Below are 23,933 nucleotides of genomic sequence, written 5' to 3'. Positions count from 1 at the left end.
ATCCTTGTTTTGTTTCTGGCTTTATCATGAATAGGTTGTGAATCGTAACGAGGCCTTTTGGATTTACCAGGGTTTGACCAGTTTAGTAACTTTATCAGTCGCAGTAGCTAGACCAATGGTTCCCAAACTTTTGCAGGCTGGCGCCCCCTTGGCTCCCCAGTGAATTCCTAGCGCCCCCCCCCCCCACAGACACATATGGAAACAAATACCTCTTTCTTGATATTTGGTATGCTGCAATTTGAAAAGAGAAAGGTTAAACACAAATGTGTATTTCACAAATAAAACCCAATTTAGTAAACCAATTTATTTTTTAGCAGTTTTAACTGTTTCAGCAACATTAATGGGATGGATGTGCTTGGTGCAGGGACATAAGCTTCTCAACATCAGGCTGGAACTCACTAAGAAGAAGTCGTAGATCCCCGCGGTCAGTAATTTTCAGTCGGTTTCTTTGCTTGGAAAGAAGCAAGGCGACTGCACTGAAGCCCCGTTCTACTAAATATGATGTTGGGAAGGCAATAAAGTACATCTTGACCTTGTTCCACAGCACTTGATAGCAGTCAGAGATTTTTTTTTGTAACCAAAAATCTTGATATGACTTTTTGAACTTTGGCCTTAGCTGAATGTCATTTTGAATTGAAATCAGTTCTTCCTCTGCCACTCCAGTTTCTTCACCGTCGACATTTAGGAATGGATTGATCACCCAGTCTGGTATTTCAAGCAATAAAATGTCCTCAAATCTCTCAGACATGTCTCTGTGCAGTTCATCCAGGTGTGTACAATACACACAATATATTCGTAACAATATATATCAGTGAATGCACCACCCTAACCAGCTCAACACAACACAACACGGCGCGTTCTGGCGAGTCCCCAATTTCATGTTGACTTGAACTCAAGATGATGTTGACTGCCAGAATGCGGTTTTTATTATAAGATAAAATTCTGAACATTACAAGCTTGAAATTACAAACCTGAGCTTTTGCTTTTGTTGTCTATGCTGTCGGATCTGACTGGGCCAGAGCGGCGTGTGGTAACCGGACCCTGATGCGTCGTCCACTGACTCATCCTGCTGCATGTGTTGTGTACAAATCGTCAAACAAACGTTCGAACTTCTGACTTCGACTTCGGACTGCCGCCCCCCTACCGCCCCCTTCTTCCTCACCGCCCCCCCAGATCTTTCCACCGCCCCCAGGGGGGCGGTACCCCCCACTTTGGGAACCACTGAGCTAGGCGAAGAGGGTGGTGCGTAACTGGCAACCTGGATGTGACACACTCACTGACTTTATAATTGGTAAAACGGTGGAGGGCGGGGCATCAAAATGGAAACAATAACAAGATTTTGGGGCTGTAAATCTAATTTGGAAATGAGCATATCCCGGCTGAACTATACCATTTTCAGTTATAGATGTATTCAAAAAGAACATGATGATTTATTAATGCCTTTTGACATTTTAGGGCCATTAAATGATGACTTAACATGAACATTTTACATATGGCTCCTTGAAGAACTCACGTCACCACTTCTGGCTCCGACTGCTCGCCAAAACGCTCCTCGGAACATTTGTCGAAGCAACTGCCCCGCAAACTGCTGCACCCCAAATCCTCTTCACATACCAATTTTTTTACTGTTATAAATGATTTTTTTTTTTTAAAAGATTGGATTTAACAAAACATCTGAATCAGTCATTATACCCTGCAGTATGAACAGAGCCAAAAGTCTATTCCCATGTTGGATTTTGAATAAATTAAGAAAAAACATTTAAAAAAAAATGTGGTTCTCAAAGTACCAACATAATGACCAACAATAAAATAGAGTAGCTCAATAGGCCCAAGTATTCATTAAAGACAGGGCAGAGGTTTTTATTTATCAAGTATATTTAATATTTTTGACCACACTAACATTGCACACAGTTTGGACAGTAACACTGTGTTTGAATATAGGAAATTAAAACTTAAATCAAGTGATTCTTTGACATACCACTAGATGAAGCCCGTGCACCACTACTACCAAAGTTTCAGAATCACTGTTGTAGAGTATTCAAGGCTATAGAAAATTAGGTGTGTAACGTGACCACCTTTTCCACTATTCACTCTGGTAAGTGAACCTGCCTCTCTAAATCCTCAATGAAATTAAACGTTATTGTTTTGTCAATTGTAACACTAACAATAATGCTAGTGAAAATGCTTGTGCTAATGCAAATATTAGTACTACTGCTAATCCTTTCTATCTAATAATTTGTCTGTCTATCTGTCTGTATGTACTGTATATATACATATATACATACATATATATATATATATATATATATATATATATATGTGTGTGTGTGTGTCTTTTAGTGTTGTTTAACTAAAGCATTGTCTCCCTCATGCATGTCTCTGGCCTCCACTGTGGACCACATAAGACCACATAAGTGACCGTAAGTGCTTTTAACCTTTCCGACTAATCTTTTGATTAATGCAGGCGCTGGCAAAGCCAGATGTAAACACTTTCATTATGCTGCCGTGGGATATCATTTCCCATCCAGTGCACATACAAAAAAAGTGTTTACACTCTGCTGCTCTTTAATGAATCCAGCTTCCGCCGTGTTGTGCTTGTTTGTGCTCGAGCGTCTGTTTCCTTGTGCATGCGGTACATTGTCGTTCTGTGTGTGCTTTGTACCCTCAGTAGGTGAGGTGGTTGTGAGATGATTGTGAGGCCGTCTGCTGGCACATCAGCAGCGTTGGGGAAATAAAAGTAGAACCAAAGCCCCACGCTCTCACCGCTCCTCATCCTCTGCCTGTAATACAGTACAACCCCCCAGCCTGAACTTTAATTTGATTAGGAAGAAGAAAGAGGCTTATTACCTTTCATTGCATTCCCTGGCTCTCTTCTCCTAACTCTGTTGGCCCTTCTGCTTATTGCCTGTCTTTTCTGCTGGTTGCTGCATCATCACCACCACTATCATCATCATTCTACTCAGCAGCACCTCATCCGTTGTGATTCTCTCGTTTATCTGACTTTAAGCCTGCTCCCTTGCACTATTGTTGTATCAAAGCCCATTCAAGATGTGACCTCAATTATCCACACCTCCTGGCCTCTTCATTAGGTACACATGCACAGTCTAACGCAGGCCTGGGTGATTATTTTGACTCGGAGGGCCAAAATTACAGAACAAAATGTGTCTGGGGGCCGGAATATCTGATTTTTAGGAACACTAATACAAAACCTCACAATAATGTCTGATTGAATGCTAAAAACGTTATGACAGACCACCTTAAAAAACAGAATGTATATGAAATAAAAGAATCTGGGTTTTACAATATTAACTCTGAACGATAAAACACTGAATATCGACAACATATGAACATCACACCTCCTCTCGATTGACATATTTTGCAATCAAGCGGAAAATGCAACAAACAGTGCAATATAAACGCGAAAAAACCAAAAACCCACTAACGATGTGACATATCACTAAGCTTCTGAACTTTGTTGTAAAAATCTCCTGCTGTGACTTATATTATCATAGTAACTGGTATATCATGCAAAACCGCAGATTCCAACCATTGAAATACTTTGTATACATAGTTCAAGACTTCCGGTAATTTGAAAACATCACTGCACATCGTAATGGCAGCTGCAACCTCCATCTTAGAGATCTAAAAAAATAATTTTGGAATGTACGGCGGGCCAGATTGAAAAGCTTGATGGTCCGAATGTTTCCCCCGGACCTAAATTCGCCCAGATCTGGTGTTACGGGATGCAATATAAAACATTAGGGCTGGAGCTATCGATTTATTTAGTGTTGACTAATCCATCATTTAGTTTGTCCGGTTTTTCAAGTATTCGGATAAAACACACTTTGTAGCCACAACTCGTATTTTAGGAAAATAGCTGAAATAAACAATATATATAATAATGCACATCATCAAGACTGAAATTCCACTTTTGACATGTGCTTGTTAATTAATTAGGGTGTGAAACCTTTAAAACATTTAACCAAAATTAATCACGTTTTGTTCATAGTTATTTCAAAATTAATTGTGATTAATTGCAAATAGATATACTTTTTCGTCATTAAATAAGTGTACTTTAGACAGATCATTTTTAAAGTGTTTGTTACCGTGACTGGACAATTAGTTTGCATTATTGAAATGTGTTTTAAAAATTAAGCTTTTTTAAACAGCTTAACATCAAATGAACATAAACACACTTTTGATGACAATTAAAACAAATACCTGCAGTGCGTTGGTGTCTGTAGGCTAGTAAAAGCTAGCAGCTGCACAACAGCTAAGCACACAAGCTCCCTTAATTGAAGAATATTGCAGTCTAAAGCATGACATTTGTCAATATAAACTAATTATTTTTGCATATTACGTATACATACAAAGTCTCCAAGGCAGAAATGTATTAGAAAGTATCCAGTAACAAACGTGTCCACATCATTGAACTTTCAGTGTGGTGAGCTTAAATTAATGAATTATTGTGACCACTAAGTGTTACCAAATAAACAAATTATCACTCCACTTCAAAAGCATAAATCTGTCATAAGTTTAGTGTTTTTCATAACTGCCATTGTTCACTGTTAGAGTAATTCAATTCAATTAAATTTTTTGAAGAGACAGAAGCTTGATCATGTTGCGGAGGTTGTTTGCATATCTGCATGTGCTTCACGACCAGTTCAGACCGCTGTGAAGCGTCCTCCCCTGACGGTCCTCTGAAATCCCTATTCGTTTTGCTTGCATTATGCTTCATCACTTTCTCCTCATATTAACCAATTTCCTTTTCCTGCTCTCTTTTCCCTTCATTCCCTTCCTCCATCCTACATTTCAGCTCCCTCTCTGGGGACTCCTTACTTGTGTTATTGACTGAATATAGTTATCGGCAGCTGTTAACCTAAAAATGATTGGTGTCTCTGTTCATTGTTCAGGAGTGTGTGCAGTACACTTGGGTAATATGCGTCACCGTACTGGTTAATGCAGTCTGGCTGCAATACCCAATTACACTGCAGTATATTCATTACTTCTCTGTGACGCTGACTAAATTGGCTTCTTACGTCAGACTTTTACCACTTTTTCATCATACCAATCCTGTCATTTTTCTAAGGAAACTTCCATATTTCACTGGGGTCTGCTGACCACATTCTGCTTTTTGTACCTCAAACAAAATAAAAAAGGAAAAGTGATATAGCCTTTGGTCAGTTGCCTCTAAATGGTGGGATGCACTTCCCAAAAAAGTTGCATCACAGGAAAAATAAAAAATCAGTTAAGAAATGCAGCTAAATTCAGTAAAAAAAAAAGTGTAATTTCAACAATGAAGAAAGATGAAGTGACTTATTATTTCCAGACTTTCGCAGGCCATGTAAAATGATGTGGCAGGCCTTGACGTGGCTCTCCACCCAGTGAAGTCAGGCCTTCCAAATTAAAGACAACTGTATAACAACTTTGTCAGGTTTTTCCACGGACAAAGGGGTGGTGATGGAAATTCAAAATGTTACCTTATTGTCCCGGATTTCTCAGACAATTGTCTTTACTTTCAAATTCAAATATTGTCAGGTAGGATTTTAATGTATCTATTACTCTGATTGTGTGGTGACTAGGATTGTACAGTATACCAGTACTAGTGAAGTACCGCTATTTTAAGGCCAAAATTGTTCTTCGATTGCATTGAGGAAAGTATGTTTAATGGACTGTAAGATTTTTTGTTAAAATAAAGTCAATAATGGTGTTTTTTTGTGGTTCCCTTTACTTAGAAAAGTATCAAAATCTAGCAAAAAGTAGCGAAATACATTTTTGTACCAATACCAAAACATTGGTCTCGAGACAACCTGAGTGGTGACCAATAGCTACTATTTGTCAAAATTATGTTTGTCCTATAGATTTAAAGGAAATAAATGGTAATAGTAATTACCTAATTTCTAATAGCATTACCTAATCACATTCACAGCAGTTATGCAAGTGTAATAATAAGGTAACCATCTTTAATAATAATTTTAAAAAAATAACATTCACTTTTGCTTGCTCTGTATGTCACTTTTTAAGATTTTTAAAGCCACAAAAAAGAAAAACAAAAAAACATAAAAACTAGGGGTGTCCCGATTCGATATTGATATCAGTCCGATAGCAGCAAAAACAAGTATTGAATGAAATCGGCTTACATCTAAAACGCCCAATATGAGTCTTGTAGCGTGTTTACTTCTGCAAAACTGGTCAGCCAGGTAACATCTAAATGTCCTCCAATAAGCACACAAGGTTGATCTTTTGTTGTATTTTAATAAAGTCATTTAGAAAAAGCTATGCTGTAGGCTAGTAAAAGCTAGCAGCTCCACAACAGCTAAGCACACAAAAGCACACAAGCTCGCCATATGTAATAGTTTCCTTAATTGAACAATATTGCCGTCCAAAGCAGTGGTCCCCAACCACCGGGCCGCGTGGCCCGATTGGTACCGGGCTGCAGAAGAATTTTGTATTAAAAAAAAAAATAAAATAAAAATAATAATTTTTTTTTATTTTTAATTTTTTTTTATTAAATCAACATAAAAAACACAATATACACTTACAAATAGTGCACCAACCACAAAAAACTCCCTTTTTCATGACAAAAACGTCCCTTTTTCATGACAAAGAAGAAAAAAAAAAAAGAAAAAAAAAGGACACCCCCCCACCCGGGCCGCGGGGCAAATTATTAAGCATTGACCGGTCCGCGGATACAAAAAGGTTGGGGACCACTGGTCTAAAGCATGACATTTGTCAATATAAACAATCATTAAATAATGATATTTTCATATTACGTACACATACAAAGTGTCCAAGGCAGAATTGTATTAGAAAGTATCCAGTAACAAACGTGTCCACATTATTGAACTTTCTGTGTGGTGAGCTTAATTAAATGAATTATTGTTACCACTAAGTGTTGCTAAATAAGCAAATTATCACTTCACTTCAAAAGCGTAAATCTGTCATAAGGTTAGTGTTTTTCATAACTGCCACTGTTCTGTGTTTGAGTAATTTTACTTGATCAAGCCTTTTTAACATTCCACACTACTAAATAATTAAAGGATGTAGTGTGATTTGTTCTGATATCGTATTGGATTAATATCGGTATCTGCAAATACTCGAAGCTCCAATATCGGCATTACATCGGAAGTGAAAAAGTAGTGCCGGGACACCCTTAAAGAAAACAATAATAAGAAGTACTATAATAATGATAGTAATAATAAAGGATAAGTCAAAGCAATATTAAGATGTGCAGCATGTGAATGGGTGCTTGCTTCGCAGCAGGCCCAAAATATAAAACACAAAGAAAAGCAAAACATTCATCTCTAATGACTCCTCTGAGCTGAGGTTTGGTGTGATTTCATACTTTATGATTGGTGTATCAAAGTTTCATGTGACTTTAATTCCAAAAAAAGTGGTCGAGTGGCCTCCCCCGTGTTCACCATTAAGTGCATTTTTACATTTGTCCTTTTGTTCCTTGTGCAGCCCTTTGAGACACTTGTGATTTAGGGCTATATAAATAAACATTGATTGATAGAATGATTGATTCCTTGCAGTCAAGAGGCCTCCAGCCATCACCACACAGCCGGGCTCAGTCACCGTTTTCAGCGTTGAAGACCTCGTCATGACCTGCGAAGCCTCTGGCAACCCTCCACCCATGTTCGTTTGCAAACACACACACAAACACACACGCACGCACGCACACACACGCACACGCACACACACACATTACACACATTAGGGCTTAAAATCCCTCTTCAATAGTCACGACCGAGCCTTGCAGCTATGTTTTAATTCCGACTAAGAAGGTGACATTCAGTTTGCTTGTTGATTTGAGAGACAAGCAAAGAAGGATGAATGTCATTAAGCAAGCGTAGCTAAATGTCTTTGCTGTGAAGACTGCAATGTTTGCCAACTAGAGGATGAATATCACAATTACACTTCTCGTGGTTCCCACCGGGGTTTACATTTATTGCCGTTCTCAGACTCAGTGACATAAGGACATCCAGTTAATATTTAATATCACAAAAAGAAACTAAGTATTTCCTTTTGTGTTCAAGTTTCCGATTTACGAAGGATGGAGAGGAGTTTGATCCAGGCACCGACCCCGAGCTGAAAGTGACTGAGCGCCCCGGTTCGTTCGCCTTCTACACGCTCAGTAACACAATGGACGCCATGAAGCAGTACCAGGGCAAATACGCGTGTTACGCTTCCAACGAGCTTGGCACGGCCGTCTCCGGTGAGGCCATAATCAACACTGATGGTAAGAACCCTCTCAAGATTAATTTAAACTTTGCTGTAAAAAAACACAATTGTAAATTCACAGCAAATTACTGGCTAATAATTTTCAGTAGCATTCACAGTAAAATACTGTGAAATATATTTACAGCAATTTACTGCAACTGCAGAGTTGTCATTTTACAATTATTTAAAATAAGGTTACAACTAAGGGCCTGATTTACTAAGATCCAAATACCAGGTGCTAAACTGCGAGTGCAATCCATAGAGGAGTTAACTAACACTAACACTGCATGTACAATTTGATGGTGGTGCTGAGCGCCTCATTTAAATGAGGATTTTGCGTGTACTATTCGGGCATCACCACGGAGACACTGTAATTATTGCACATTGATTTTATCATGCTCCTCTGTGGCGTTTTGTTATGTTTTCAAACAAGCAGCAGGCATTTACCACTTTTATGTGCATTTTAGACACCGTCCAAACCACAGAAACCACTTTTTTCCCCTTCTTTTTTAGCAATGAAGATGTGCTCATTATAGAAAGGCTGCACTAACTGTGCTCAAGACGCCAAAAAAAATGCATACTCCAAGAAGTTATTTTCATATAGGATGTATGTTAATATATATTCAATGTGAAAAAACAAACAATATTTACAAAACGCCAGCAGACATCAAAATGCATCAATTGAATTTGTTCTAATCAGCCCCTTAACTCACCCAGAATGCAGCTACAAAATTATAAAAGGATGTTGCTGAATTGATGGTATGTCTAATATTTCTTTATTCCTGACCGTCCAAATATGTATGTTGAAACTTACACGTAGGATGGAGAATTCTCTGTCAGTCCTTTGTTTTTGCACATACTTTTCAGAGGTGATAAATAATATGCAAAATAGTGCTCGCAAAACGATGATGAGTGTTGATAAATCACATTCCGCTCTCTGGGTAATATATTTTCATTTTCTCCTCTCAGTATTGTGGGTGTTTTGATGATCAGCATATATTCTGCATAGTAATAAATAAATGGATTGCACGCCTTATTCTGCTCACTTATCAATCCACTTTGCACACGCTCAGTAGATCATCTTTGCGTGTGCTATCAAGTTTGCACGTCTTTTAGTACACTCAAACCTTTAGTAAATCAGCCCCTAAGTGCTGTACCTTCACGTTTCTGATTGATTGATTGATACTTGTATTAGTAGATTGCACAGTTCAGTACATATTCCGAACAATTGACCACTAAATGGTAACACCCGAATACGTTTTTCAACTTGTTTAAGTCAGGGTCCACGTTAATCAATTCATGGTATGTTTGTAATTTTATTGTTAATTAATTTTGTTTTAAGAGCACACCACCATCTACTGTAGAAGAGTGTGCAACGTCGTCCACGAAACCCCTTAAGAGACGAATCAGTTTGAATTTACAGTAATTTGAGGACTATAATTACAGTATTTTACAGTGAAATAACAATTAATTGCTGTGAGATGTAAGGGTATCGCATTTTTTACAGTCATTTGTTGTGATGTTACTTTAACATTTGGATGACAGTATTTTACTGTGAAAAAATGCTGTTAATGTGGTTAATTCCCTTTAATGTTTTACAGTGTAGAATAGTTCATACTTTTGAATTTTAAAGGCGCTTGATCGGTTAGATGTTCCATTTTGCCACATTTTTCTATAGCCAGGCGTCTTGTTCTTCCTTAAAAAGAGCTAATTTGTTAGCAAATGATGCCTCACAGTGGGACAAGAGGCGAGAACATAATCAACATGCAAGAACATGATAATCAGTTGCACACACGCACACCAGCAGTCCTCCTGGACAAATGTAATGCAAAGAGCACCTTTGTGTATCTCTCCACCTGTGTGACTGTGGATCTCTCCTGGGCGACCTCCTTCACTCACAGTTTCCCTGACAACCGTTTCCCCAGAAACGCTCGTGAGTTGATGTCATGCGAAGCCCTCTTGAGTCCCTCCCGTGGGGTTATGCGCAATGAGCAGAGGGGAACCAGCAGGAAGCAAATATAGCACACAGAACTCACAAATCACATTGTTCCACTTTCGCAAGACAAAAGATGAGCTAACCCCCCCTCCAAAGCCTCCCATTTTATATTTTAAATGATGATTGTCAAGACTTGTTTCCTTGGTGACGCCTACATCATAACGCACGGGTTTACAGGTTGTTGTGTACATCTTTTAAAGGCTGGGATTCTGTTATGCTGACAAGTGTGTATTTAATTCCCTTTTGTGTCCTCCTTTAGTCCCACCAACACAGCAGAAAGAGAAAAAAGTCCATGTGAGGTCTGAGGAAGGAAGCAGTATTGTTCTGAAGTGTAACCCCCCACAGAGCTCGATGGAGCCCATCATTCACTGGATGGACTGGAGTGAGTGTATTATCCATTTCATCCTTCCTGTCTACTTTATGGTTTCATATTTCCAGAATGTTCCTTTCCATTACGGCCAATTGACTGCACTGACCAGACACATTATTAGGTACACCTGCCAGCTATGATGAACTAACTGCATCAAAGATAATATCCATCCATCCATTTTCTTTCGCTTGTCCCTTTTGGGCTCATGGGGGGTGCTGGAGCCTATCTCAGCTGCATTCGGGCAGAAGGCGGGGTACACCCTGGACAAGTCGTCACCTCATCGCAGGGCAACACATATAGACAGACAACATTCACGCTCACATTCACACATTAGGGCCAATTTAGTGTTGGCAATCAACCTATCCCATAAATAATGTAATTATTGTTGGGCATACCTGGCAACATTTCACAAGATAGGAAATTTCCCCGAAAATTAGTTTAAAAAAAAAAAATCTACCTACTTGTGTTATACTCACATTCACACACTAGGGCCGATTTAGTGTTGCCAATTAACCTATCCCCAGGTGCATGTCTTTGGAGGTGGGAGGAAGCCGGAGTACCCGGAGGAAACCCACACAGTCACGGGGAGAACATGCAAACTCCACACAGAAAGATCCTGAGCCCGGGATTGAACTCAGGACTACTCAGCACCTTCGTATTGTGAGGCACATGCACTACCCCGCGTCCCACCGTGCTGACTCAAAGATAATAATGATTAAAAAAAAAAAGTTAAATAAAACTTTTTCTTTAAATAAAAAATAATAACAAAAAACAAGATAACACTGCAATGCTCAGTTATAACACTATGTTAAAGGGACAATACTTTATTTATTGTTGCTGTTGTCTGCAGTGATGTAAATTACTGGCCGCAAGTTCTATAGCGACCTATAATGATTCCAATCTACATTTAAAACACTTCCTTTTGGACTACATTATATGTATTGGATATGATTTGGTGTAAATTTTGCATAGATTTTGCTCCACAGTCACATTTATAACCTAGTTTTGCGTGCGTCTGCTTTATGTTCAATGTGTGGAGGAATTTCCAGATTGCAAATGAAACCACACCAGGCCCTCTTCAAAAGTATCAATCAATGTCAATGTTTATTTATATAGCCCTAAATCACAAGTGTCTCAAAGGGCTGCACAAGCCACAACGACATCCTCGGTTCAGATCCAACATCAGGAAAAAGAAAAACTCAAACCAGTGGGATGACAATGAGAAACCTTGGAGAGGACCACAGATGTTGGGAACCCCCAACCCCCAAGAGCGACCGGTGCAATGGACGTCGAGTGGCACTACAAATGATCTTTTGAAAATGTACACTGTTTAAACACATATCTTGAAGATGAACATCACCACTATTTTTTTCCAAACACAGTCAACATTAAATTTGCTAGAACTCACATAGATTCTTCAATCCAAACAATAGATACAGCTGCACCCTTTCCAATCGGTTAAGACCTGCATACAAAAGCTGCTTTTAGCTGCATTTATGCATGTTATTATGCACATATCAGGATTAGATCAAAATAATACTTTATCAGTACATCCACCTCGCTGTAACGTCACAATGTAGACAGACTGCAAAGCCCAGCAAACAAATGCATCTAAAACTGCGTGCAAGTTCACACCAAATGGGAGACGGCGTGGCGCGGTTCGGAGAGTGGCTGTGCCAGCAACCTGACGATTCCTGGTTCAATCCCCACCTTCTACCGACCTCGTCACGTCAGTTCTGTCCTTGAGCAAGACACTTCCCCCTTGCTCCTGATAGGTGGTGGTTAGGGCCTTGCATGGCAGCTCCCACCATCAGTGTGTGAATGTGTGTGTGAGTGGGTGAATGTGGAAATACTGTCAAAGCACTTTTGAGTACTTTGAAGGTAGAAAAGCGCTATACAAGTATAAACCCTTTACTATTTACCATTTAAATAGCATTAAGCTTATGATGACATTCTGTTGTGGTCACCTTTCTCTCTACAGAGCTCCGTCACATCCAGCTGAGTGAGCGGGTGATGGTGGGCAAAGATGGTAACCTCTATTTTGCCTACCTTAAAAAGGAGGACAGCAGGGCTGACTACACCTGCAATGTCCAGTACCTTGCCACTCGCACCATCTTGGCCAAAGAGCCTGTCACTCTGACCGTCAACCCCTGTGAGTGTCACTATTATTCAATAAAATCATTGGTTGTTTGTTCACTTAATCATCTTGTAGCTAACAAAAGACATTATAATAATCCATTATTTGAACGTTTAGAATTCTGGTCAGTTGTGTGGATTTGATTAATTAGGTCTTGAAGCAATTAAAGCTCAATGGGCAGAATGGGTAGAGTGACCAAAAAGTGTGCATGAATTAGAGTACCTTTACTTTAGAGCACTGGTTCCCAAACATTTTTCACCAAGTACCACCCCAGAAAAACACTTGGCTCTCCAAGTACCACCATAATGACCAAGATTAAAATACTGTAGCATAATCGACCTAAATATTCATTAAAAAAACAAGGCAGAGGTTTTATTTAACAGGTATATTTAATATTATTGTCCACTGTAACATTACACAATGTTTGAACAGTAACACTGTCTGTGAAAACCGTATTTAATGAAGTGATTCATTGTCGTACCGCTGGCTAGATGGAGCATGTACCACAGTTTGGAAATCACTGCTTATAGTACTATGACTCCAGTTAAAGTAAAAACTGGTCATTCAAACAAGTATTGAGTAAGTATTCAATAAAAAAAAAAAACTCACGCAATGAGTATTTTGCTAATCAAATTTCTGACTATCTAGTAGCTACTATATTTTGTAATGGTATTTGCACTGCAATCGTGTGTGTTGGTGTGTATGTTAGAGACAGAGAGAGACTACTACTACTAGAGCATGTACTACAAAATATGCACATTTTGCAGTCACTTATGGAGTTATAAAGGGATAATGTTTACCTTTGCACAGCTAAAACATAAGCAACATCTACAACACACCTATACATGTTTTCTATAGTTAGAAGTGGAATTCTTGTAGACTGGAATATGAACATTTCTACTGATTCACTAAAATAAAACTGATATACAGTACAGGCCAAACGTTTGGACACACCTGATCATTTCAATGTGTTTTCTTTATTTTCAAGACTATTTACCTTGTAGATTGTCACTGAAGACAATAAAACTATGACACCTGTGAAGTGAAAACCATTTCAGGTGACTACCTCTTGAAGCTCATCGAGAGAATGCCAAGAGTGTGCAAAGCCGTAATCAGGGCAAAGGGTGGCTATTTTAAAAAAAAAACTAGAATATAAAACATGTTTTCTGTCATTTCACATTTTTATTGTTAAGTACATAACTTCACATGTGTTCATTCATAGTTTTGATGCCTTCAGTGACAATCTACAATGTAAATAGTCATGATAATGAAGAAAACGCATTGAATGAGAAGGTGTGTCCAAACTTTTTGCTTGTACTGTATACAATATGTTCTCTTTTCCAATTTGTAGGGTAAACATTGAAGAGCCTCGTCTATAGTCTGACTGCGAGACGCACAGCGACCTGTCATCCTTTTACAGCGTGGGCCAGTGCGGCCATGTGAATTCCAGGCTCAGTGCTCATGTAGGATTGGTGAAAAAGAGTCATGTGACAGTTACAGCTGGAAGAAGTCTCTCTAACAGTTTGTCTGTGCAAGCAGTAATCAATACAATAATGATGATATAAATAAATGTAGTGAATGAAGCTCAATGTAACAGAGTAAATACTGGTTTGTTTTTCACAAAAAATACTCAAGTGAAAATAAAAAGCTTCTCTAAAAAATACAATTCATCTTAAACGAGTAAATGTAGAGTTTTACTACCCACCTCTGGTCTCAAGTAGTTTGCGGTCTAAAGAAGAGCATTATAATGTCAGCTCAATTCAAGCAGAACACATTAATCTGCTCAAGACCACACTGGCATGGAAAGAAAGTACAGAACATTCGGAGAGAGCAATACTAGTTTATTTCCAGCTGCATTTGTGGTTTCAAAATGTATGACAGCAAGACTTTTTTTTGTGCAAAGTATACCATTGCAATCTTCTAAAATCAGTTTAAAGAGATAAATTATGTTGGAAAACTAAAGAAACTGAAGTCGCCTGATGACATCATAATAAGTGGACCAAAGCAGTGACTTTACCTACAGCCATACCTGTCAATCCCCAGGAAATGTTTGTATTTTGCCCTTTTTTTTTAACCAGCGATTTACCTTTCTGTCTGAATAAAAACTTGGTAACATTTTGGGTAACACATATTCACCATTAATTAGTTGCTTATTAACATGCAAATTATTAACATATTGGCTTTAATTAGTCAGTATTAAGTACATATTAATGCCTTATACTGCATGGCCTTATTTTACAACCAGTAAGCTATTAGTCTTCCTTCAATAACCTCAGAATTATTGCTTATTAGTAAGTCTAACCCTAACCCTTATATTGAAGTTAAAGTTAAAGAACCAATGATTGGCACACCATTTAACTCTAAATTAAGTCTTTGTTACTTTAATAAGCAACTAATTAATGGTGAATATGTCCCCCATACTAAAGTGTTAGCAAAAACTGTACTTGATTTTCCCAGGAAATTCCCCATATTTTGAAATGCAACTATTGACAGTGTGAACCTAGCCAAGGCCGCAGGTGTTGAGGTCATGGCCTATGAGGCTTTGCCTTGTGGTAATGACATGCAGCTCACACTGAGCTGTTGCTGCGAACATCTTTGTCACGAGCAGAGTTCAGAGAGACCCGCTCATGTTAAGACCAAGCACTGTGGAGGTTGTGTGTGTCTTGAAGGTTTCTAAAGTGGCTTATTTTTAAATTCATCTTGTGTATGAACGTGTGTGCTTCAGCCAACTCAGTGCTGCGGAACAGGAGGCCCCACATGATGAGACCTACTGGCAGCCACAGCACTTACCATGCACTCAGGGGCCAGACCTTAGAGCTGGAGTGCATCGTCCAAGGCTAGTGAGTGTCTAAGTGTGTGCATATATTTGTAAATGTCAATGAGAAACCTTGGAGCCCACCTGTGATCAATTCTACCGGCTTGACATCCACTGAGACTCTTTTTTTCTTTTGCATCATTTCATCTCCATTCCTTTTAATCACCCCTTCATATTTCTATTCCTCCTCTTTTCTCTGCAGTCCAACTCCCAAAGTGTTGTGGGTTAGGAAGGACGGGGAAATGTCAGAATCCCGCACCGACAAAGAGATGTTTGACCGCCGTTTACGCTTCACCAATATCTCTGAGAGCGATGCAGGGGAGTATCAGTGTATAGCAGACAATTCCCAAGGGAAGACCACACACACTTACACGGTGGCTGTGGAAGGTATGGAAACATAAACCTGCGCTGTTTTTAATACAAAAAGTGTGAGTTTCATGAGATGTGTTCATGTCTTTGGTCAATAGCTGCTCCCTATTGGACAAAAGAGCCAGTCAGCCAATTATATGCTCCAGGTGAGGATGTCAGACTAGACTGCCAGGCAGAAGGCATTCCTACTCCAACCATCACCTGGATGATCAACGGAATCCCCCTCTCATGTCAGGACATTATCAAATGCTCACATTTACACACACACATCAATATTTACATAATGTGCTTTGTTTATGTTTTGTTTTTTGTTTTTTTACCAGCGACTGACCGAGACCCTAGACGTACTGTAACACCCAGTGCCTCGCTCATCCTGAGAGATGTCGATTTTGGAGACACTGCAATCTACCAGTGCCAGGCCTCCAATAAACACGGAACTATTCTCATCAACACTAACATTTATGTCATTGGTGAGTAAAGATGATTAGGATCGGGGGCCAATATTTGCCTTTTTTAACTGATCGGTGATTAGTTGAGCTGCCGAGACAGTAAGTAAGTGCTACACTGTGCGTGTGTCAATGTACAATTCCTGGTCATTGACCTAAATTACTCGCGTTGTCCACAAGATGGCGGCAAATGTTCTGCAATTAGACTGTCAGAATGCTGGAAGTACCTTGCTGGCCTGATTCCTTATTTAACTTGTGACGTCTTGCCGGCCAATTTAAAGACGCTGGCGGGCCGCAATTGGCCCGTGGGCTATAGTTTGGACACCCGTGGTTTTTCTTTTTATTCACCTTCAAAAGGGATGCACTCTCAGGGAGACACCATTACATATCCTCGTTACGCACATGCAGGAGTTGCATAAATTCCAGAACATCGACTCAAATTTGAGAGCAAGCTGCAACAAACACGTTGTCTATCCACAATGTGAAGCTGCTTTCAAGAAACAAATCCTCACCGCCTATGTTTCCTTCAAGTAACATTATAATTGGTGGACTAGAGTGAAAGGCATTGCTAAGCAGGCTACATACACCAAGCAAGACGACAGAAGAAGCTAATCGCTAACGCTTCAATGTAAAGTTGGGGTGATCGATCTCGATGTCGATACGATCGATACCTTGTATAGTAGTATGTAAATAATACTAAAGTGATTAGATCTTTGATTTTTGTCATTATTAATATTGCAAATTATTTTTTGGGTTGCTTTTTTATTGTTTACACAGTCAGGGAGTGACTCTCCGGATACAGGGAGGCTTTGAGGGCAAAATGTTAAATTTAAATGGGAATCAATAACAGTTTTTGCTTTTGTTTAGTTATTGTGCACTAGACTCTACACAGCATTTGTTTTATAACAATACTAGCAAACCTTACATTTAACAAGATAAGCTTTATAAATTCTATAATTCTATAATGTATTGTCAAAGTTTTGGTTTGGGACTCAAAATCGGATTGGAGGCCAAAAATGTTGAGTATTTCTTAGTGTTTACGGAGCATAACCGTTGTCAAACTGTTTCCACAAAAAATTATAATTTTATCCTAAATATAGCATTCTGTGGTAACATAGCGGTCTAACTCAACACCTGATAGATTAGTTGGTGTCTACCTATACTTTGGTCAATATAGTGTATGTCTGTGTCTAACCGGTCATTTGTTGTTTCAGAGCTGCCACCCCAAATTTTGACTGAGGATGGCAACACCTACACGGTTACCGAGAGCCAGAAGGTGTTGCTTGAGTGTGAAAGCTTTGGATCTCCTAAACCAAAAGTCATATGGTGAGTAAATGAAACTTGTGTGTTCTTTGGATGCTCTCAAATTTCAGTTGGTTTTGTAGCATATGATGGATTTCATTTGCACATATTAACATGCCAAACACTATTTCATCTGGAGCGTGATTGATGTCAGCGTGGTGCTCATCCAATGCACCTTTGTTCTATTTAAGCAACGATTCAATTGCTGAATCAATAGCAGTAAAACCGATGATTTCTTCAGACACTAAACAAATGTTTTATTTGCACCCTTGCTCGCTAAAGGTTTCTTTCTGAACTTTATTGTTGCTGCATCAGCAATAACAGCTACAAACCTAGATAAGTATTTGTTTCCAAGTGCAACATTAATCTCTCTGTGCCTTTACTTGGAGATTGCCAGGAGATATATTATAGGGCTACACCCCTTCCCTCTACACTGCTCACCCAATTGGACACAATCCATATGAAAGACACTTGCTTCTGACTCAAAACTTGCTACTAATATGGTATGATGGAAAACCTGACAAAAGTCTGTCTGCTCACCCCGAGTTCTTAGAAGTATGGATAAGCTTGTTAACCTTTATTTGTTTCCATTCAGCACTACACTTTAGTTCAACTCTTGTGGTCCATTTTCTTTGTTGCAAATTGGTGAGAATTTGCTGAAATATGACCAATGGTGCATCACTTTTTTGGCACCATACCACCAGGGTTTGTGCCCTTGTGTAGTATGGTGTAGACTGTTATTTAAGGTACTTTTCACAACATTTGACAATGTAAGCACACGCTTAAGAGTAAGTGGATCATGATTGCAATAGTTCAAATATAATAACTGCGTTGTGCTTTTCAGGAACGGTGGGAGCGCCTCCAACCTTCTGGCGGATTCCAGAGTCAACCCTCTCACCACCGGGGGACTGGAGATCTTCAATGTCACACACGATGACGAGGGCTTCTACACTTGCTCTGTGCAGAACACCAACTTGTCCATCAGTGCGGCCCTGGAAGTGCTTAGTAAGTGAAACACACACTTACACTATAAATTAAAGTAATTTTGATGATTTAACCCCCAATTCCTACCCTTGATGCTGAGTGCCAAACAGGGAGGTAATGGGTCCCATTGTTAGTAGTCTTTGATATGACTTGGCTGGGGTTTGAACTCACGACCTTCAAGTCTCAGGGCGGACACTCTAACCACAAGGCCACTGCTTTCTCCTGCAGACAGGACCGTGATCCTATCGCCTCCTCAGGCTCTGAAGGTGCAGCCGGGACAAGCTGCCATCTTTACTTGTCTTTCTCTTGTGGACCCCAAGCTCGCCTCGCCACTCATTCAGTGGAGAAAGAACGACCACAAGCTGTTTGCGTCTGAAAGTGATGAAAAGTGAGCCCTCACACATGCAACATTTAATATTAAATGCAAACTGACTCAAATGTTACTCTTACATATATAAACACATTCCTTTTTAAATAGGTACACATTCGAAGGACCGGACTTGATTATTGCTAATGCAGAACCTGATGATGAAGGAAATTACACTTGTCAGGTCATCACTAATCTGGACATGGCCGAAGCGACCGGAACACTCACTATATATGGTAAGGTCACTGCTTTATAATCAAAAAACACTCACACAAAGAAAAATTGTATGATTGATTTTGTTTGTTTATTTGAAAGGGGCGTTGCACAATACATCAATTACACAGACCAGATACAGCTACAATTGTGTTGTCCTCGGGCAAAGGCAAAGTGACAGCAGGTTGAAAACAGATCTACCAATAAAATCTGAAAAACAAATGAAAACATAGCCAATGACATCAGAGCACCAGCAGAGCAATCAGAAAAACAACAGTCCAATAAATATATACATTATATCGACAGAAGTAGGGACTATACAAACCATTTCTTTATGGTCTTCAATATAAAATGTTGTGAAGCACTCCAGTTTCAAACAGTTGATAGTGAAGCATTCCACATCGCTGCTGCACTAAATGGAAAGCAGTTTTGGCCAAATACTGTGGCTCTAAAATTGAGGAGGCGCTGGTAGATCTAACACATGAATTGATTAACGTGGTTGAAAAACTTATTCGGGTGTTACCATTTAGTGGTCAATTATACGGAATATGTACTGTACTGTGCAATATACTAATAAAAGTTTCAATCAATCAATCAATCAATCAATCAATCAATAAATCAATCAATCAGTCAATCAATCAATCAATCAATCAATCACATGGTTCATTGATTTCACATACTCCCCCAGGGGTGGTGCAGGGATGTGAAAAATTGTATTCACCAAACTGATGTTAGCTATGAAAATAAAATTGTCAAAAGTTAACAATTTGTACCTCTTAATAATGTTCCAATAAGAACAGGAGAATATTTTTTGAGATATATTTGGAGTGCCAGTTCACACAGACTTCGTAGTGGTTACAAAGCTGCAATACTTGAATAAGCCGAGGTTGTCATGCAATATCTAAAATAAGAAAATATAACTGCATTCACATAGAGCTTGGCTGCATCTGTACTCATCTGATGGATGAATCTAAACTGAGCAAGATTACATTTAACAGTTTTAGAAAGATAGTTCTTAAAATACCTAATACTGTCCAACACCACCCATAAATATTTGAGCGATTCCACTTCTTGTCTATTTTGTCATTCCACAAGAGCTTTTCCTTCTGTAAATAAAACAAACAATTTTATTAAGATTCAGTGTTGGTCATGAATAAATCGTCCTCTCTTCAGTTTTTTCCATTGCACCATGCAGCTCATTGATAACATGCTCTTTGGAAAATAAATTATAATGCAGTGCACTTCAGCCTGTACAGCACATAATAAACTAGAAAAGCACTCACAGAGCACAGACCTCCTCCAGGTCCAATCTACCGCAGAACAAAATAAACAGAGTGAACTCTCTTGTCAGTCATCCACCCACTTTGTTTCTGTGGGTGGAGGCGGGATGCTAGCATTCACACACAGAGAAGTTGAGCCCTGTAAAGTAACCATAAAGTAACAAAGTAGAGATGATCCGGATCACCCCCCAAAAGATAATCACTTGTTCCTTATCCCGTTTTCTGAAATTTTTATCAACATCCACGCATAACATCTTGGCGATGGTAATAATTCTTCTAATGACACATTTTATGCCCTACAGATCGTCCAGACCCGCCTGTCCTCCTACAACTTACACAACCTAAACAACGTACAATTGCCCTCAGCTGGACTCCTGGAGATGAACACAACAGCCCAGTGATAGGTTGAGTATTGACACACGCACACTCTTTCTTATTAATGGATTGCAGATCAATGATGTTTTTCCATGGCTCCATAAATGTCTCCAACTCCTTTTCCATGTGTATCTTTACAGAGTACGTGATTGAGTTTGAGGATCAAGTCTCAAATGAGAAGGGTTGGGAAGAGTTGAGCCGAGTATCAGGGACCACAGAGCGTGCCAGTCTCTCTCTGTGGCCCTACATGTCTTATCGTTTCCGCGTTACTGCCATCAACGAAGTAGGCAAGAGCGCTCCCAGCAAGGTGTCTGAAATCTACAACACAGCTGCTGAAGGTTAGCGCTATTTGCAGCAATAATAACCGGACATTTTTATCGCCGCACTCTTAACCTCGCATTTTATGATCCCAGTGCCAGACAATAACCCGGAAGATGTCAGGAGTGAGTCCGTTGACCCAGATACGCTTGTCATCACCTGGGAGGTAGCAGATGTCGATTTACACGAAGCAACTCTGACTGTTACCAAATGCGCTCATGCCTCATTCCTCTTACAACAGGAAATGGATAAACGGGACTTCAACGGGCCGGACTTCAAGTACCGCGTCCTGTGGAGGCGGGTGGTGGGCAGTGGGCCCACTTGGCACACCAACTACACAACGGTGCCACCATTAGTTGTTAGTGGAATTGGCAACTTCTCCGCATTTGAGATCAAAGTGCAAGCTATTAACGAAAAGGGCGGGGGGCCTGAGCCGGACCCTATTATTGGCTACTCAGGAGAAAATAGTAAGGCTTTACTTTTGTTGATATAGGAACAGTGGGCAACATTACTTGTTATCTTTTTGTCTATTATTTTAGTTCCACTGGAGGCCCCCATGAATGTAGGTGTCGTCCTACTGAACAGCACTGCCATCAGGGTGACCTGGGCTGCTATAGATAGAGAGACCGTCAGAGGACACCTGCTTGGCTACAAGGTGGTGATCAGAGTGTTCATCTAATAAATTGAATGTATGGTTTGTTTCATAACGGAAAAATGGTCTTCTGGTTCCAGATTCACTTGACCAGGGTCGGTTCTCGGAGCCACCACAGAGCTCGAAGGGAGCCAGCCATCACTGTTGTCGTGGCGACTGGGGCCAACGAGGAAAGGAAGGTGATCGGCGATCTCCAACCGTACTCCCACTACACCTTGACCGTCAGCGTGTACAACACCAAAGGAGACGGCCCGCCTTGTGAGACGCTGTCATTCAACACTGCTGAGGGAGGTGAGAGTGTGAAGGCCCGGATGTGAAGGGATGGTGAGGGGTCAAGCATGAGGTGACACTGAGATAAATGACCAAGATCTTCAGACCGAATGTTGTGATTGAAATAATTGTACAAAATGTTGCAGTAAATGGGTGGCAGTCAAGTGGAATTTAAAATACCCTTTTAATGTTTGCCCTTTGACCAGTTCCTCATCCTCCAACATCCCTGACCCTGGACAGTCCGTCTGAGATGGAAATGACCCTGCGCTGGACACCACCCAGTCAACCTAATGGGATTCTAATTGGATACCTGTTGCAGTACCAACGGAGTGAGCTTCAGTTCAATTATTTATCCGGTTCATTGCTCTATTTAAGAAGTCCACATATTGTCAAGCCTGGAAGATTCCTCATACATGATTGAACTGTTTGAGAAGGAGGATCTTTTAATAGCTCTGTTTATGTTATATATTACTGTTACAAATTGTATACTTCATTATCTTGACCTAATGACTATGCATGTTCTGGGTTTTTGGTCATAATGCTGCTGCTGAATTCTAAAATTCACTTCAGGATTGATAAAGTAGTCAACTAACATATCCCAGTATGATGGCCTCAGCATGTTAAATGGGGTTCCCCATTTTAATCTTTAAACTGTTGCCAATAGTATTTTTGGAATATCATAGGGGATTTATTCAAGGCTGCCACAGGCTAAGCAGATTTTTATTTTTGAGCCTTCCTCCCTATTACATTTTTTTTGCAGCTTTTTATTATTATTATTATTTTTAACCAAACAAAAAGGTTATTCATTGCACGTTTTGTACTAAAATGAATTAATGGGAAATACATTGTTCAATAATTACTTTTTAGTGAAATTAAACACTTTTACTAACAATAAAATACAATTCTATAAACCTTCCTAAATCAGCTTCGACCAGGATTTCAACTCAGTACCTCTGCCTTATAAGGCATGCTGCACTTATGCGATACGCCACAGGAGTGGTTAGGAAATTTTGCCATTAAGATTATATCATTGACAGAGCAGGAGGCAGCTAGGAATATATTTGCGGTAAAATTTCATATGAGGCTCCCTGTCACGCAAAACAAGGCCCCTCGCGAATCATGGGACCGTACGTATAGCGCGTGTTTTGCTTATAGGGTGGGACAGCCCTGGATTTAATATAATTCTGTGTAAAAATCATTCAAATGAATGAATTCAATCCTGGTTGTTTTATCAAGAACTGTAGACACAAAAATTGGACAGAAACAAACTCATTAATGACATTGGCAGTAAACTCAATAATGACCAGTACGGAAAGCTTTATTAGTCAAGCCAAGTTAATCCAACCTTATTCGTATTTCAAAACAAGAAAGCATTAACCACATCAGCTTCTCTCCTCTCACTTTGACATCAGTTGTAGAAAGTGACGACAGCCCCATGCAAGTGGAGACAATTGACGATCCGAAAATGAGCCACCTCACCCTGAAGGGCCTGGATCGCCACAGCCACTACCGCTTCTACCTGAGGGGACGCACTGCCATGGGGGATGGTGAGCCCATCATGAGGGAGGGTGCCACCACACTTGATGGAGGTAAGCAGCCTCTTAACACACATGCATTGCATCACATGATCACAAATACTTTGTTTTTTCAGCACCCCCAGTCAACATCAGCGTGCTTTCTGGCGATAACGTTGCCAACATCAGCTGGGTGGCCAAGAAGAGGCACAGGAATGTTCGATTCCAGATCCACTATCTTAGGGAGAATGGTATCTCCTCTTATCTGCAATCAGCACACCGATTAACTATATTATATCTGA

General features: G+C 39.7%; 1 protein-coding gene across 4 annotated transcripts in view; it reads left to right on the top strand.

Annotated features, from left to right (window-relative positions):
* l1cama (L1 cell adhesion molecule, paralog a) overlaps positions 1–23,933 on the top strand; it is a 97,227-nt gene that overhangs the window by 65,204 nt on the left and 8,090 nt on the right. For 3 of the 4 annotated variants that reach the window (XM_061903407.1, XM_061903408.1, XM_061903406.1), the window contains exons 3-24: positions 2,406–2,420; positions 7,536–7,638; positions 8,040–8,242; positions 10,479–10,601; positions 12,571–12,741; positions 15,452–15,566; positions 15,744–15,928; positions 16,009–16,140; positions 16,234–16,380; positions 17,571–17,682; positions 18,503–18,663; positions 18,871–19,030; positions 19,121–19,245; positions 20,805–20,906; positions 21,018–21,215; positions 21,291–21,361; positions 21,437–21,662; positions 21,735–21,850; positions 21,928–22,138; positions 22,324–22,446; positions 23,530–23,706; positions 23,769–23,882. In XM_061903407.1, coding sequence (XP_061759391.1) covers positions 2,406–2,420; positions 7,536–7,638; positions 8,040–8,242; positions 10,479–10,601; positions 12,571–12,741; positions 15,452–15,566; positions 15,744–15,928; positions 16,009–16,140; positions 16,234–16,380; positions 17,571–17,682; positions 18,503–18,663; positions 18,871–19,030; positions 19,121–19,245; positions 20,805–20,906; positions 21,018–21,215; positions 21,291–21,361; positions 21,437–21,662; positions 21,735–21,850; positions 21,928–22,138; positions 22,324–22,446; positions 23,530–23,706; positions 23,769–23,882 — 3,090 coding nt within the window. The remainder of the gene's footprint in view (positions 1–2,405; positions 2,421–7,535; positions 7,639–8,039; positions 8,243–10,478; positions 10,602–12,570; positions 12,742–15,451; positions 15,567–15,743; positions 15,929–16,008; positions 16,141–16,233; positions 16,381–17,570; positions 17,683–18,502; positions 18,664–18,870; positions 19,031–19,120; positions 19,246–20,804; positions 20,907–21,017; positions 21,216–21,290; positions 21,362–21,436; positions 21,663–21,734; positions 21,851–21,927; positions 22,139–22,323; positions 22,447–23,529; positions 23,707–23,768; positions 23,883–23,933) is intronic. The other variant, XM_061903409.1, reaches the window with a different exon arrangement.

Source organism: Nerophis ophidion, linkage group LG06, assembly GCF_033978795.1.
Source record: "Nerophis ophidion isolate RoL-2023_Sa linkage group LG06, RoL_Noph_v1.0, whole genome shotgun sequence".
Classification (NCBI taxonomy): domain Eukaryota; kingdom Metazoa; phylum Chordata; class Actinopteri; order Syngnathiformes; family Syngnathidae; genus Nerophis; species Nerophis ophidion.
This window is presented reverse-complemented; position numbering and strand designations above follow the sequence as displayed.